Source organism: Thunnus maccoyii, chromosome 14 (assembly GCF_910596095.1).
Source record: "Thunnus maccoyii chromosome 14, fThuMac1.1, whole genome shotgun sequence".
NCBI lineage: Eukaryota > Metazoa > Chordata > Actinopteri > Scombriformes > Scombridae > Thunnus > Thunnus maccoyii.
In genome coordinates, this window is record NC_056546.1 from 28,931,701 (window position 1) to 28,947,905 (window position 16,205).

A 16,205-nucleotide genomic window follows, 5' to 3' on the forward strand; every position below is an offset into this window, starting at 1 on the left:
AATCCTGAAATCAGCCAGTACAGCAGGTTCTATATCACAAGTACATATGCAAATAGTTGGTGAAGTAACAACAAAGTGCTTGTTTTCTCTAATGCAGTTATATTCATTTACTCTTTCCCAACACCTGTGTGTTGTTGGACTGCGTGGACTACTGATTTTACTGTATTAGCGTCTCTGCTTTGTGTGCATGGTTAATAGAGGATCTGCAGCAGTCACACTTATCTGACAGCAAACTTTCACTGATTGACAGATTTCATCTGTTGGGTTATTTTGGAACATGAACTTGGTAGGTGTAAAAGACATGCAGTGAGGAGTAAATATGCCTTGAGTGTTTTAATCATGATGTTGTTTGCACAGGAAAGAAAAAAAAAACATTCACCCATCCAAATATTGTCAGGATTTCACATTCCGTCTTTGGTTCCTTCATTAATGAGTCTCACAACACTGGACAGTATAGACAGCCACTACTAAACAAATGTTGAATCAGATCATAATATTCTCTCCATCGCAACCAACAGACATCTGATGGTGACAGAGAACACAAGCCCTAACTGACATTAAAGTCAACTGAAAGTGAAATAAAGATATAACATATTGCTGAGGATGCAAGTCTATTTTTGTTTTTTATAACTGTCTTTTCCTTTCAAGGAAGCAGTGTTACTTTTTACAAACTATGAACATACACATCTACTGTAAAAACAATATTTCATTAATATTAGTTATTCACACCATGAACCTTTCCCTAAATACATGTAAACCTAAGTGGAACATGAAGGTGGTTGTTTATGAAACTTATGGGTATTCCATCCAACAAAGAGATGTCTATCTTCTAAAAGTCCTTCTTCCCCAAAAAAGGCTTAATCTTAAAGTCATCTGATTGAAACGACTATCCCTAAATGAGCTGCAGAATATGAAACAAAAAGGCCAGTGCAAGATAACAAAGTCCTACAAACATAAATGTGCCTGAAAATGTTTAATAATACCACCTACAGTCAACAGCCTCACTAACAAAAGCTTTAGTAACTCTGGAGGGAGGCATGGTCTCATTCCCTTTCCAAGAATTACTCCAAGCCACAGTAACTGCTTTATGTGGCAACATGTACATAGAAATAATTGGTTTGCCTTGCTGTATGTTGAAATATATATTGTTTTTGTGCAATAATAAAAGTCAGTGTGAAAACTCCTCCAGAAATCCTGACATCAATCAGCAGATTGGCATCATTTAAGATGTAAACAAATGGTAACAATAGGCTGCTGACCATAGATAAGACACCCCAACAAACTGTGTTTCCTGTATATCTTGCTCACAATTCGAAAAACACTATGGCGTACAGTTTGCTGTAATGGATAAACAAATGAGTGTCAAGTCAAGTCAAGTTTATTTGTATAGCGCCAAATCACAACATAAGTTATCTCAGGGCACTTTCACACGGAGCAGGTTTAAGTTAGACCGTACTCTGCCGCACACAATTTTTAACACTTGCATTAACTTTGTCCTGTCAGTACATTATGACAGGACATTGCGTGCTTGACAAAGACCAGCAAGACAAGTGTTACGCTGGTAATTTGACTAAATTAGCAAAGTTAGCCCAGCAAACAAACAAGGCTCCATTACACCAACTATACAGCATCAAGTCAGTGTACTTCCAGCATCACACCAATGCCTGCAAATGACTGACGAGAAACTGTACAGTTAAGCAGCTAGAAAGCCGCTAGCTAGCTTAGTGGCTAGGACAGTAATTCACATGAACGCGCCATACTACCTGTAACTAGGTGTGAAATAATAAGTTGAGTGTGCTACTTCAGGTGTCCAAGATATGAAATGTACTTCTTACGACACATCGTGACTGCCCGCTGGAAAAACACAAACTGACAGGGCTAACTAGCGGCGTGCTAAGTGGACCAGCTAGCTATTAGCTTGCATGGTAGATTATGTCATGTTGCAACTGTGGCAAACTGCAGCGAACATTGGCATTCAAGAAGCACCAGTTTCAATTTGACCACAAACGAATCAAAGTCCGAAGATGGTCTTTGTGTTTTTTCAAAGGCAAAACAGGCTAAGCGAATCTTCTTTTGCCAAATAATATTACTAGGCCTAAAGATAACTGCTAATGTCGGCTAGCTGCGGTTACAACTGAGCCAGTGTCGTGTTTAGCGTCTGTTGACAATCCGCGGCCGCTTTGTCAGAAGTGACACTGCCGGTGTCGGGATGACAGGGAGCTCCGGTGCTTACCGTGCAGCGCTGAAGCCTGGAGAATGGCCCCCGAAGTGCCGTCTATCACTTTGATACTACCGCGACTGGTAACGGCCAAGATAGCATTGAGGGCCGGGTGGTAGGACAGGCTCCGCAGGCCCTCCTCGTCGCAACGCAGGCAACCGTCTCTCAGCACAACCCAGTCTGAGGAGGTGGACGAGCCGGAGCCCGGCGAGGCCGCGGCCGCCATCTTCCCTGATTTTTCCCTTCCCTTCCCTTCTGGGGTTTGTGCGGATCCGATGATACACGTAATACTGCTAAATCTAAAAGACTAACTCCGAACTATCACTCCTCTGCCACTGCTGACACCTTCTGCGGCTTCTTCTCCTCCGCCCGTTACCGCAGCAGTGGCTATTCACCATCCGCGCTGAGGAACTCCAGGCTGGGCTTTCTGTCAGTTACACGATTGGTAAACGGAGCTAGCGTATCTCTCCGCCACGTCCCGCGATAACACTGGGTGTAAACGAGAACAGCGGGTGGACAAAATAATAAGAACATCAAAATATTTGTGTACACAATTGATACAGACCAGTTAAATAAGACCACAAACTAATGTCCCAAGCATTACTACGCAGTGGAATCAATAACTTTGACACTTTGAATTAAAACTTAACATTGAGCTTCACAGCTGGAGCCTAGTATTTAATGCACTGGATTCCATTTTATTGTAGCTCCTTTATGTCCACTGGGACTGCAACCAACAATATGTTCATCATTGATTTATTTGACTGATTTATTTGTTTAGTTAGCTGATTGCCTTAGACTTTAAAATAGTAGAAAATGTCTTCAAATTGCTTGTTTGGTCCAACCAACAGTCCAAACCCCAAAGATATTACTCTTTAATTGGAACAGAGAAGCAGCAAATCCTTACTTTTGGCATTTTGCTTAATGAATCCCAGTTAATACACTATCAATGTTGTTGTTAATAAATTTTCTGTCCATCAGTTAATCAATTAATTGACTAATCAGTTCAGAACTAGTGTCCATCCCCAGGAGATTATAATATTCATGCAATCACAGTCATAAAAAACTTCCAATGCCTTAAAAAATATAAATGATAACACTAATAAAGAATGCATTACTGGGACAGTTTTGGAACTGAGCCATGGTCAATGTTATCAGTTCCTCTTCTACTTTTCCTAATACAGTATGTCTGCAGAGAAAAGGGTCTATCAAAAGTTAGCTAACTTGTAAGGAATTGCTTTAAACTTGGTTGTTGGATTACAAACATTAAAGCCAGCTGTTGACTAAGTGGCCACTAACAGCCATAGAGACCCCCTGCACTGCATGACTGTCTAACATCATTATGTCTCATAAGTGTGACAGAAGGTAAATAGCTTAACCTGCATGGAAATATACCCAGCACAGGTGGCGCCACACTGGGGCCAGCTGGCATTTCACCCAGTGCCTCACCACTTTTAACATATGTATGAGTAAAAAATGCTTAAGATCATTATGCAGCTACAACTCCACTATGGTAAATAAACAATGTCAGTATAGGAAATATACACGACATTAGGTCAGCCTGTGGTGTTGGGCAACTCATAAATTGAGTATCCACTATATCCAAAGGAGTTCCCCAAGGAACATATTCAGGGCCCTGTCTTCATCACTGTATATACAGTACATGACATTATGACACATTTAGGTAATAGTGGTGCCCATCTCTATGGTGATGTTACAGTGCCATATTATAACACTTAAACAGCATTGGAGGAAGTACTTTAATTAAAGATCCCCTGATACATGTTACCATCTCCTCCTTCTTCCTCATTGAAAAACCCAGAATCTAAGAATATGCAAATATTTGTCATTTCAGAAGTTGAACTTCTGGACGTGAGATGTCCCCTACTTCACTGTATTCTCAGTGTATGTGCACTGGAAGTTTCCTCATCACATTTGTGCAAGTTGTATATTGGTCCACGGTTGGCTCCAAACTAGTTCTGATGTCATAAATCATGCTTGTACACAGGTGCAGATCTTAAACTGAGATTTAAGCTGAGCACAGAGAATCTTCCTAATTTTTAAATATTTTATATAAGGATGCAACTAATGATCAGAAAATAGTGAGAAATAGCCATTATGATCACCCAGAGCCCAAAGTCACACCTTCAGCTCTAGTTGTTTGTAATTCTGGGTAGTTTAATCTTTAACAAAGCATCATACTTTATGAGCTCTTCATATCTTTGTATGCAAATTCACTATAACTGTAGCGGAGCAAAAAGTACAATATTTCCCTTTGACTTGAGTAAATATACTTGTTTACATTCTACCACTGTGCTGTATAAACCAGGTTATGCTATGCCTGACTAATGCCTGAAGTTGATCTTCTTGTGCAGAAAGAAGGTAATTTTCTATACATCCTCCAGAAGCAGAGTTGTGGTGGAATTTTTTCCTCTCAGCACTAGATTATGGTGATGTCATATACGCATGCATCAACCTCCACTATAAAACCTCTAGATGCAATTAACCACCATTGAAACATTTGGTTTTTTTCACAGGAGTGGTTTCAGCATTTGCGTTTTTACCTGGGCTCCTCTCACTCACAGGGCTCAGTTGGGAAATAAGTGAAGTCACGTACAGTATGTAGGTTCACTAATTGGGACTTAGAACGTTTTCAGAGACCAAATTTTCAGTGGCTTTGATTTTTTTGCAACTGTGTGTGCGACATGTAGGAAAACAGTATACACTCAAAAATCAAGGGTTGTTTTTATAGTCTGCATACTGACTTTTTAGCATGCTACAGGCATGGCTATATGGATGGCAAAGTCAGTTGGTCCAGACTGAATTATCATGATAACTACTGGATGGATAGCCATGAGATTTTGTACATGCATTCATGGCTCCCAGAGGATTAATCCTGTGACTTTGGTGATCCACCTTTAAAATGAATTGCCAAGTTGGATATATCACACCTCTCAGAAAAGTTGACATGAACACCATTTACAAGTCAGAATTATGATAACTCTAATCGGACATGAATGCAGCATAAGTACAGCCTTATAGAGCTGCTTGCATGGCTGCTTACTTGTGTCACTTTTCCAGTGTGACACTATATACATGAAACCTGTTCAGAACCAGTATGTAACATGGAACTGGAACACAGCTATTGTGTTGTTGACCTTTATTTATATTATACTTTATATTTACAAACTATTATTTTGAGTGAGACTTTGTGGTGTAAGTAAGTGACAAACTATGCTATTCATTTACTGTAATTCTTGATCAAATGATTATATTCCCGTATTAAACGTTTGACAAACAGGGGTAGGAAAACAAGGCACCACATTTAGCAGGCAATGCTTTATATCACTCTAACTGCCCAAGTCAACCCGCTTCTAATGCTGAAATCCATAAATGAAGAAAATAAGTCTGAAAAATGGGAAAAAAAGCATAAATGGACATTTATCATACTACATTACAGTGCATAACAATGCAAAGCGTTATGCTCAGCAATTTCCTTCTTTCTGTGTGGTGCTGTATTCTCTTCTTTAATTCTTCCTTCTGCATGAAATATACACAAATATTTGGCACCACATTCATGTGAAAAAAATAAAATACATTAATATACAACCTTGTAACTATTTCCAGCTTCATGAACTACAGGTCAATTGGACTATGGGGACTGTATTGCACTGGTGAACGAGAAGTCTGCATACTGAAGTTTAAGCTGTAAAAGCATATGCTTTTTATTGACCAAAGACATAAGGGACAAAACTATATACATTGATATATATTCCCAACATCCCCACCGTCTAGAATTAAACAGAGTTAAAAAAGAAATAAACACCTTTTTAAAAAATCTTGGTTTCGATGTTTGACTTTTCCCCCCCTGTGCTCCAGGGTCACTGTCCATGAAAAGGTCCACAGTTTCAACTCATCCAGTCAGACACCAGTATATAGTGACAGGAAGTAGATATACAAAAGAAAAATGGGATATATGAGAAGAGGCTTCTTCGTTTTAAATTCATCTCCGACGAGCAGTGAAGCAGCACTGTAAGCAGCCCAGAACACTCCAAACAGCTGAAAGATGAGAGCAGACAATAAAGTATTGTTATTCATCTATATTTGTGACTGAGACATATCACGCAACAAGTGCATGAAGGAGGTTACTGCTTTCACAAAAGTTACACTGTCAGAGATCTTTATCAGGCTCTGGATTACACACAATTATTTACACGTGTAGCTGCAACCCAAAGCCTCTTTTTAAGTCTGTTTCTTCCATCAGTGCACGCAAAGGATTGTTTGAAACCCACTTGGGACGAGTTATTTGATTATTATAAACACATTCATACCAGACGAATAAGATTACACTTATTCTCTCAAATGTATTTTAAATATTTCCATGATTATTCCAGTGGAGACAACTTTTCAGGAAAAAACAGGCTGTTTCATGAATGGAATGTTTTTGTTGTAAGGTTTAGACAGTTTTAATAATTATATATCTCATATACTTCCCCCTGATTAACACTTCCTGACTGGCTGATGGCCTACAGCTACAAGATATTTATCAATATGCCATTTTCTTATCTTAAAGACAGGCGTTTCAGCTGACATCTGACCTCAAATACTTACTAACTGTTCCAAAACTGTTTTAATGGTGTTTTTGGACAAACAACAGCTACTTATTGCTCAATTCTTGGAACCTACTATGTCTCATGCGTATACATGTACAGAAAATTGTCAACGTTCACAGCACTAACAGTAATTTTGTGGATTTTAGGTGCAGCAAGGCCTCAAACATGCTCCATGCAAGTACACAAATATAAAAAGAGGAGATCTGCTTTCTCTTGTTTTTTCATGCTATAGCTGCAACGCTCACACTGCAGCTCACACTTGTGTCGTGCAAAGAATTTTTCAGATTATACACTGCAGAACATACAGTGCATTGCGTTACTTGCACGGAGCATTTACGCTGAAGCTAACAGTATTCAAAGCTGTGCCAGCTATGATAACATTTTCAACCATCTGTTCAGTCTCTGAATGTTCTGATCAGTATATCACAGATGAGTAGTATCTTCTTTTGGTCACAGACTGGTGACATAATTCTGTTAGTATTTGAGAAATATATCTGATTGTTTTGATTTGCTGGTTCTAGGCAGAAGTTCGGTGACTCCAGAGAAGGGATCCTGCTGGTTTTTGAGATTCAGATTTTGGAGATAGTGGGATTACATTCTCCCTCCTAGCCACTGTTATTAGACAAATACTCTATACATTTACACAACATGGAAAATAACAGGCTGTTAATTAACGTGTGGTCTTCAACTCACTTTGATTAGTGTTGAAACCACCTCAAAACCCCTGATCACCAAGAGCAGAGGGGCTATAACGATGAGAGGAAGAAGAGAATATCCGATCACTCCAAGAACCTGACCGTAGGAAACCTACAAAACAACAACAGCACTCCATGAGAAAAACATTTACATCATTTGTTAGAGAAGCCTGACTGTATTTAGTCTGGTTAGAGAAGATGACTAGGTGTCAGCTGCACTTACCTCACCACCAAGAACACGAGCCAGCAGGAAGATTGTTAGTGATCCAAATATCCAGATGGTGATGATCCAAGACACAACCTGAGAAGTAAAAGCAGAATTTAGAGTGAACACTAAAAGCGGCAGGAAGTTACCACATCATACCATCAACATCATTAACTATATGAACTAAAAACAGTTTTTCACCAATGTGAAAAAGCCAAAGTCCAAGGTGATGTGTTAACATGTCTTATTTTCATAGCTGCAAACTCAAGTGGGTAGAAAAAGGTGACAGTGCAGGAAAAGCAGGAAGTGGAAACACAAGGTAGAACCAAAGCCTCACAAGGTCCTTCAAAGTTCAGGTGATGGAAAGCTCCAGGTTATAGAAAGTTACGTTCTTGCAGTGGAAAAGGGCTGATAGACAATCCTGGAACACTGTGGGAAATGTGCTTGAATTCATGAATGCAGATGACAGTGGTGTGTCCTGCTCACCCTAAACTGTCCATAGATGGAGATCATGGAGAAGAGCAGAACCACAGCCAGAGGGCCCCAGAAGTCCGGGTTATCTCTGACCACCTGCCGGTTGTAACCCAGTGATGGCATTGGCATCAGCACACAACGGATCTTGTAATAGATGTCCTTCAGGTCAATGTCCAGCTCCTCCCTGATCACACAGATAAGACAATACTGTCACGACTAAAGCTTTACCTGGTGAACGGCTAGAGAAGACGATCACTAAAGAAGTATGAAAAGCAGGATTACATCAATCAATTACATCAGATCTGAGTAAGTTGAATACTTCTGACAAAGTGTATATGATGCTGTTTGACTGCATAGAAAGCATTTTGTACAGTGGAGCTAACAACCGACTCATACATTCCAACAAATCACAACTTGCCACACATTTCTCTGTTTAACCTGAAGTGGCAAGAGAAAAAAAACTAACTAAGATAAGTAAAAATGATGGCTGACTTTGTGTCAAACAAGAACACAAAAGTGGCTACATTCTGATGTCATCTGAGAATGTCTGTTTTATTAAATCACACCATATAAAATGTCTCATAACACAATATCATACAAATCAAAGGATTTGATTTCACAGCTCTGGCTCTTGGGAGTGATTCTGAGATTGAGAGGTGGTTGATGGTATGTAGGGCTGCAGCTAATGATTTTTTTTCATCATCAATTAATCTAACAGTTATTCTGTCAATTTATCTTTTTTCCCAGAATGTCAGACAATAGAGAAAAATGCCTTTTATAACTGAAAGCAGCCCAAGCTTACGTATTCAAATAGCTTGTGTTTTTTCAACAGGCATCCTAAAATCCAAAGATATTCAGTTTACTAGCATACATGACAAAGAAAAAATCCCCAAAGCTCAGGCCAGTGACTATTTGGCATTTTTACTTGACAAACTACTAAAAAGATTAATCAGTTATCAAAAAAGTTGGTTCAGAGTGGTATTTAATGTGCCATTGAGGTAAACCATTACCACAGCAGTGTCATATGCCAGTAAAAGTCAGCATAATGCATGTAGATAGTGTTATCTGCTGGAGGAACACCAGTGACCTGCCATTTTTATCTTCCATACCGCTCAGAATCAGTATATGACACCAAAACAAAGGTGCCATATTGTTGGTATTCGCTGGTGAGAAGTGGTAACTGCCAGTGGAACATGAATAATATGCCGTTTCTGAGTGGCATATGCCAGTAGAACAGCCACTTACTGGTGTCCGCTCTGCTGTTGACTGGGGTGTGGCATAGAGTGACACATGCATGTTGCCCTGTGTAGAAATGTTGCAGCAGCCACTAAAAAGGACTGTATGAGCTGCCAAAAGTGGAAACAGCCAGATCTGTTCAACAGGTTACTATTGACTATTAGTAGAAAGAAGATCTGAAAAAATAAAAAAGGCATAAGACACAACATGTACTCACAGAAGAGGTTTGCTCTCTTCACTGTCATCCTCCTCCACCTCCAGCAGCCAGCCGTAGCCTCGTTGCCTCAGGAAGGTGGTGGCGTACGGGTCTTTACCGCCGTCACTGCCCATATTCAGTTTAATGTCGGGGGTGCTGATGGTGCCACTGAGCTCTGTGGAGAACCAGTTTGTTTGCAGAGTTAAGTGTTTGATCACAGACTGACGTGGCACAGGAAATACATACACTATCAGGATGTATGATGAAATATAACAGACACAGTATGACACAGCCACCCCACTAATTTCACCCATAAAGATCAACTGACTCCACCTGGACATTAGTATTGAGCCTGAGGAAACAGGTGTATAATATCTTCTGTGGTTCTGGAAGAGTGTTGTCAAGTCTCCATCCCACCTGCATTCATCGCATAGATTGCCACTCTTGACTAGACCACTTCCATAAGATTATATAACTCCACCCTTCAGGCCTGTGACTCCCTCTCCCCCCCCACAAACCATTCCATGCAGAACAAACAGAGAACGCATATTACTGAGTTTAATCCTGTATTAAGGAGAAAAGAGTGAAATGCCAGACTGTGGATGCATTAATGGTGTAAGTTAAAATGCTGACGTAATTTATTATTATTGTTTGTTTGATACTATTCATGTCTGTAATATTTTCTTGTTGGAGCAGGTTCCTGGATCCTGTGTTTAAATGTGAACCATGTCAGACGTTCTGTGAGCCAACGCCGCCACAAATATGGCTTTTTCAGTCCTTGATGGACACTAAGCTTGGGCTTGACATGGCATGTACTAGACAAGAAGGGTTTTAGGGCTGGACCTTGGGTTTTTTGGAGCCTGGCCCATTCTAGAGACTGAAAGCCAGGATATTTCTGCCTCTGCTACGTGGATTTTAACTGTTCTTTGTAAAATCCATCTCTTGCAAGCCCTCCAGCTTTATGAAGGAACAATATTAAAGTACCCCTTATATGTTCTTTTTTGAGGAAAGGACCACTTCACTCTGTAGCTTGTAAGCATCATTAAACATTTGAGAGGAATGAACAGAAAATGAATTGTCAATTAATTTAGATGATTTATTTAAGCTCATTTGAAGCATAATAATATTACACCTTTTTCAACCATTCATTGAGCAAAACAAGCTATTTGAAGACATGGTCTTGGTGTCTGGGAAATTGTGGTGGGCAGTTTTCACTATTTCCTGATGTTTCATAGTTATTGATTATTTGAGAAAATGATCATCAGCTTAATCAGTAATAAAGATGAATGTTACTTGCAGTCCCACTGTAAACACATACAGTACAGTCCTTGCAGACAGGTAAAAACTCATCACCTTTTTTAACAAAATACACACAGTAGCTATTAAGACATCTATAGTGTCTCTAAACAGTGGTGGAAAGTAACTAAATACATTTACTCAAGTACTATACCTAAGTACAAATTTGAGATAATTGTGCTTTACTTAAAGTACTTTACTAATCCTTTCCATGTGATGCTACTTTATACTTCCACTCCACTACATTTCAGAGGGAAATATTGTACTTTCTACTCCACTACATTTATTTAACAGCTTTAGTTACTTTTCAGATGAAGATTTGACACAATGGATAATATAACAAGCTTTTAAAATACAACACATTGTTAAAGATGAAACCAGTGGTTTCCAGCCTTTTTGGCTTTTGACATCTTACAAAAAGCAGTGTGTAGTCGGTGTCACATTTCACATGTCTATGAGTTGTTAACAGCTCCACCAAATAGTGATTTTTCCCTCTAAACTTCTCACATGCTTTCATTTCAATAAATGTTCAAATGATCCAATATTTCAGCAAAAATCAAAGATTAGAGAAAAAGTCCAAAAACTGAAAACAGATTTGTGTATCAGAACTTTGTTTTTTCTTCTTTCCTCTCCCATTAATCATCTCACCACCCCTCAGATTTATCTGCTGACCCTTTGGAGGGCCCCGACCCCTAGGTTGGGAACCACTGGACTAAACTAGCTAACTGTATATAAAGTAGTGTAAACTAGCTCCACCTCCAGCAGCTACAACAGTAACATGCTGCTCTAACACTGATGCTTCAGTATTAATGATCTAATGATGCCATATATAATAATATATCAGTCAGAGGACTTTTACTTGTAATGGAGTATTTTTACATTGCAGTATTGGTACTTTTACTCAAGTAAAGGATCTGAATACTTCAGCCATCACTGTCTCTAATGAAAGGACCTATACATTTAGTTAGGGAAGCTGTATTAACAAGGTCTATTATCTGTCTGTAATTAATTCATGAAATAGTCATGTACCACCCGTCCCGTGAAATATTACCACAGTCTGCTTCTGTCACAATATGTCACTGTGAGCTGGTAGGAAGAGTGAGTGACAAGGGTGTGAATGAGAATACAAGTTATATCCTAGTCAAGATACCCAACTATAGTGTTTCGTCATAGAGCTAAATGACTTTAATAATAATTCTTTCAGGGTCTTATTTTAACGGCCTCGTAACTTGGACGACGTGGAAGATCAAACGAAGCCTCAAGAATGCAAAGATGTTTTTCAGCTAACTTACGTTCATTTACAGCCAACAAGAACGACACGTATCAGCACTGAAATGAGTTAGCAAGGCTACATGATAGCCTGCAAAATGAATAATGTTCAGTAGCTAATTCAAATAGCATGCTGTCGGCTCACACTAATCGCATTTATGCGTGGATGATTTCGCTACCTTATGACAACTAAAACAAAGCACGTAAGCAGGTTAAAGGCCTGCTAGCAGCTAACATTAGCCCACCTTCAGCTTCTGTCGACGAGACGAACGTGAAGTCTCCGTTGGTTGGAGAGAACTGCATGGTGGATTTTATATTACTCCAAACAAATTACATTTAAATAAGCAGTCTGTCAGATGTGCCAGGACGCGTTGATAGCGCTGTCATTGATCACAGCCCCTTATTAAAGTTCAACTATCGCATTTTGTTTTCGTTCTGTCTGATGGAAAGCAGGAAGTGCAGAGGAAGCTGGGAAATGAGACACGTCTTATGATGCATTCATGTCACGTCCAAAGCTGGGACATTGGAGCTTCTGCTTCTTCTTCTTCTGATGATGAAATTTGCGGCAGACTAGACGCAGCAAAGGCGTATTGCTGCCCTCCACAAGTCATTTGTGGAACTCCATTGAATGACTTAAATCCTTATGTTGAAAATGAATAAGTAATGAGTATTGATTTCAATGAATGATCTTTAACTCCAATTTCTGGCGGCTCTGCCTGCATGAGGCTTCTTTCTCTCTCTCTTTCTCTCTCTGATAGATGGTGCATTCCATCAAAACACAGGTTCACAGTTTCTGCCTCTCCACAGATGCATTTTCCACCTGGGTGCTTACCAACTAGTGCCAGCCCATGTTTCAGAGTACAGTCTCAGCCTAGTTATTACCACACTGTCCCTCCTGCTCATTTTTGTATTTGACGTGTGTTTCAGTGTTGGCTGTACTGAAAGATAAAACCTGCCTTTGTTTCCCTACTCACATTCTTTTTGTCATAACTTTGCTGTTTCTTGTTGTATTAAACTCTTACACTCAGCCCTTCCAGATCTAATTCCTTCCTGTTGACGGCTCTTTTTGATGTCTTCTCAGCTTCTTCATTCCCCTGTACTCCCACATGAGCTTAGACCCAGAAAAACCCAACAATGTTCCCAAACTTAGATACTCAGCACAGTCAAAATGTCTTCTGTTAGACCTGGTCTGACCCCACTTTCCCCATCCTTGAATGCCATTAGTGCTGCAGTAGAACCTGAGCATATAATTATCTTTCTTGGTCTAACTTCCTCCACCCACCCAAGTGCTGCAAGCTCTGTAATGAAGACTGACATGCTTTGCAGCTTTTCCATTGTCCAGGTTCTGGGAGCCATCAGTGTAAATCTGTATGTAATCTGCCCATTTTTCTTTAAGATGGTCACTAACTAAAGTCACAGGATCACCTGCATACTTCTTCTTGATTCAGTCTAATATGGAAAAGTCTACAATTGGTTCTGGCAAAAGCCATGGTTGAACTGGTGGCCAGCACACTGACAGGCCCACTGACACCTCTTTCACTCCCACTTCTTGTGCTCTCTCACCCATGGAATTTACTAGACTCCCCCTCCTTACTCTCCTTACTTTTCCTACACTTCCCTAAAGTCCCCAGTGCTCCCCCAAGACAGTTTGGAGCTGTTTGCTACCCTTGTCAAAAAGTCCTACAGGATTTTTATATTTTCTAATAGTTTCCTTTAGGATTCCCATAAATGTCTAAAAATCCTATAGCACTTCTATAGGAAAAAGTTTTGGTTCTTTTAGGATTTTCTCAGTCATGTTGGAAATTCTGTTTTTAATTTTTCATTTCTTTTATTTCATTGGCTCCAATAAAATCACCTAGGATTTTCACTGTCCTATTGCAATTCTGTTTGTTTTATCTTCCATATGTTTTAAACGTCTTCTTGGAAAATCATATTGAAGTATGGAACACCACAGTGGGTATTTCCCAATGGTTATTGCACAGAGTCCTGGGTCTCAGCAGACCCATGTAATGGCACTGAGATATTGTTGGAAATATAATGTCTATACATAAATATGATGAGAAAGTTCCAGTGGCCATATATTACAGCTCCTATAATATAAAGTGTGAATTATCTGTATTTTATGGACATTTGAGTTGGTTCAGACTCCTTGCAGTGGCGGGAGTCATCCTAACTGATATTTGACTAATATTTGTAGGATAATGGGGGGAGATGATGTTATGTTTTATCATGACTTGTCTATTAAACAGGTGTGTTCACCTCTTCACCTGTACCTGAGGAAAATTATATGTGGTTCAATCTTTGTCAGTTATGTCAACTCGAGATAAAAGAGAAAGCAGGGTTAACACAACATTTTATGGTGAGTGCAATAGCTCGATGAGTGTATCCAGTTGTAATGGAGTTTTATTATGTACAGGTGAGAGTGAATACTGCAATAAAACTGCTCATAGAAGTACAATCAAGTAAATCAAGTAAATCAAGTCAAGTAAGACTCAAGTAAATGTAACTTGGTACCCCCCACCTCTGTGCAGTCCTCAGTACTTACAGCTTAATGAATGTGCATGGGAAAATCTTTTTGGGCCATGTGATCCTGCTTTATATTGTGTCCACTACACCAAAATCTCCTCACAGCCCAGAGCTCTTCCTGGGATCATGCTCACAATCCTGATGACTGCCTCCGTCTGTTTGACTGTGCAGCCAACACAGACACCAGCCAATGAGAGCCAGTAGAGGCCATGACATCATTGCTTGCAGCTTCCTAGTTATGACCTTTATTTAATGTCTAGGGGAAGACATGGAGTAATATAACAAGTTTACCCAAAACCTTTGCAAAAATAGGACCAAAACAACAAGAAAAGGCTGCTGAATATTTACTGGAAATGATTAACAGAGTCAAAATCTTTTTCCCAGGCTAGGGGCGATGTGAGGTGTTTTATTAAAACCTGCACTTCCCTCCCAACTAACTGGTGCAGCCAGAAGAAGTGTCTTCGTCAACCAAATAGTTCAGTAGATATAGAAATAACATTCATGGACAAATCTGCAGTGCACAATTTATGCCAGTGCTGACGTTTGTTTTTTGCTAACAATTTGTGTCAGAGACTAGTGACAGGTGTTTCAAATATTATGTCCCAAAATATTAGAAAGACCTGAATGTATTAACTTTTCCATTTGTGTGAGGGAGAGATGAGAGGAGACATGATGACTCATCAGGAGACAAGAGGAGAGGAGATGTGCACTATATATTCATTTAATAGTGTTATTCACTTCCTTTACTGATGATAACACAATAGTTTTCCCATTTTAACTTTTATTCCTATTGACTGTCATTGTTATTTAGGGAGAAGAGACCAGACAAGACAAAAGAGATGAAGCCAGACGAGTGGAGAGGAGATGAAGGGAAAGGAGAGGACACAGCATGTATCCCTTTTATTTAAAAAAGATCAGTATATTTGTATTTATTATCATAAATCCTGTTATGATCAATAGTTCATCTGTTTACCTGTTTAACTATCATCTCCCCTTATCTGTCATTTGACTTTTAGAGAGAGGAGGGGAGATGAGTGGAACGAGAGGAAAGGAGAAGAAACAGCATGCACAGTCAACCATTTATTCTGTTTTATGATCAATTTTATTATATTCTGTACTGATTAATAGTTCTGTTTATCTGGTTGGTGACATTATTCATTTTTATTCGCCCTTGTCTGTGATTTTAGAAAGAAGAAAGAAGAGGAGGGAAACGCTCACATCAAGAAAGATAAGTATACATTTATTCTTTTATTAGCAGAATTTCCATTCTGATCAATAGTTCTTTTGTTTACTGAAATAATTTATTAACCATCATTTTTTGTTAACTGTCATTTGACTTTTAAAGAGAGGAAATGAGACAAAGAGGAAAGGAGAGGAAACATCATGAACCCTCTCATTAAAAACAGAGAAATCATTAGTTCTGTTTACGTGATTGCTGAAGTTAATAACTATTATTCCCTTTGTTGACCGTTATTTA

At 39.2% G+C, this 16,205-nt stretch overlaps 2 protein-coding genes across 8 annotated transcripts in view; both read right to left on the reverse strand.

Moving 5' to 3' along the window:
- birc6 (baculoviral IAP repeat containing 6) overlaps window positions 1-2,657 on the reverse strand; it is a 125,895-nt gene extending 123,238 nt beyond the window's left edge. For all 7 annotated transcript variants that reach the window (XM_042432631.1, XM_042432636.1, XM_042432637.1 and 4 more), the window contains exon 1: window positions 2,234-2,657. In XM_042432631.1, coding sequence (XP_042288565.1) covers window positions 2,234-2,444 — 211 coding nt within the window. In that variant the 5' untranslated portion in view covers window positions 2,445-2,657. The remainder of the gene's footprint in view (window positions 1-2,233) is intronic.
- A 2,706-nt stretch (window positions 2,658-5,363) lies between these two features.
- On the reverse strand, window positions 5,364-12,708 carry yipf4 (Yip1 domain family, member 4). Its single transcript, XM_042433589.1, has 6 exons — window positions 12,448-12,708; window positions 9,659-9,812; window positions 8,218-8,389; window positions 7,750-7,827; window positions 7,525-7,638; window positions 5,364-6,277 (listed from the first exon to the last, which is right to left on the reverse strand). The coding sequence occupies exons 1-6, from the start codon at window positions 12,503-12,505 to the stop codon at window positions 6,140-6,142; spliced, it is 714 nt and encodes a 237-aa protein (XP_042289523.1). The 5' UTR covers window positions 12,506-12,708; the 3' UTR covers window positions 5,364-6,139.
- Window positions 12,709-16,205: the final 3,497 nt, after the last annotated feature.

Excerpts from the sequence above, each read along its gene's own strand:
- yipf4 (XM_042433589.1), bottom strand. The coding sequence starts at position 12,505 with ATGCAGTTCTCTCCAACCAACGGAGACTTCACGTTCGTCTCGTCGACA. Across the intron at positions 9,813-12,447 it reads CTCGTCGACAGAAGCTGAAG|AGCTCAGTGGCACCATCAGC; the intron begins GTGGGCTAATGT and ends GGTTCTCCACAG. Across the intron at positions 7,639-7,749 it reads CTCGTGTTCTTGGTGGTGAG|GTTTCCTACGGTCAGGTTCT; the intron begins GTAAGTGCAGCT and ends GTTGTTTTGTAG.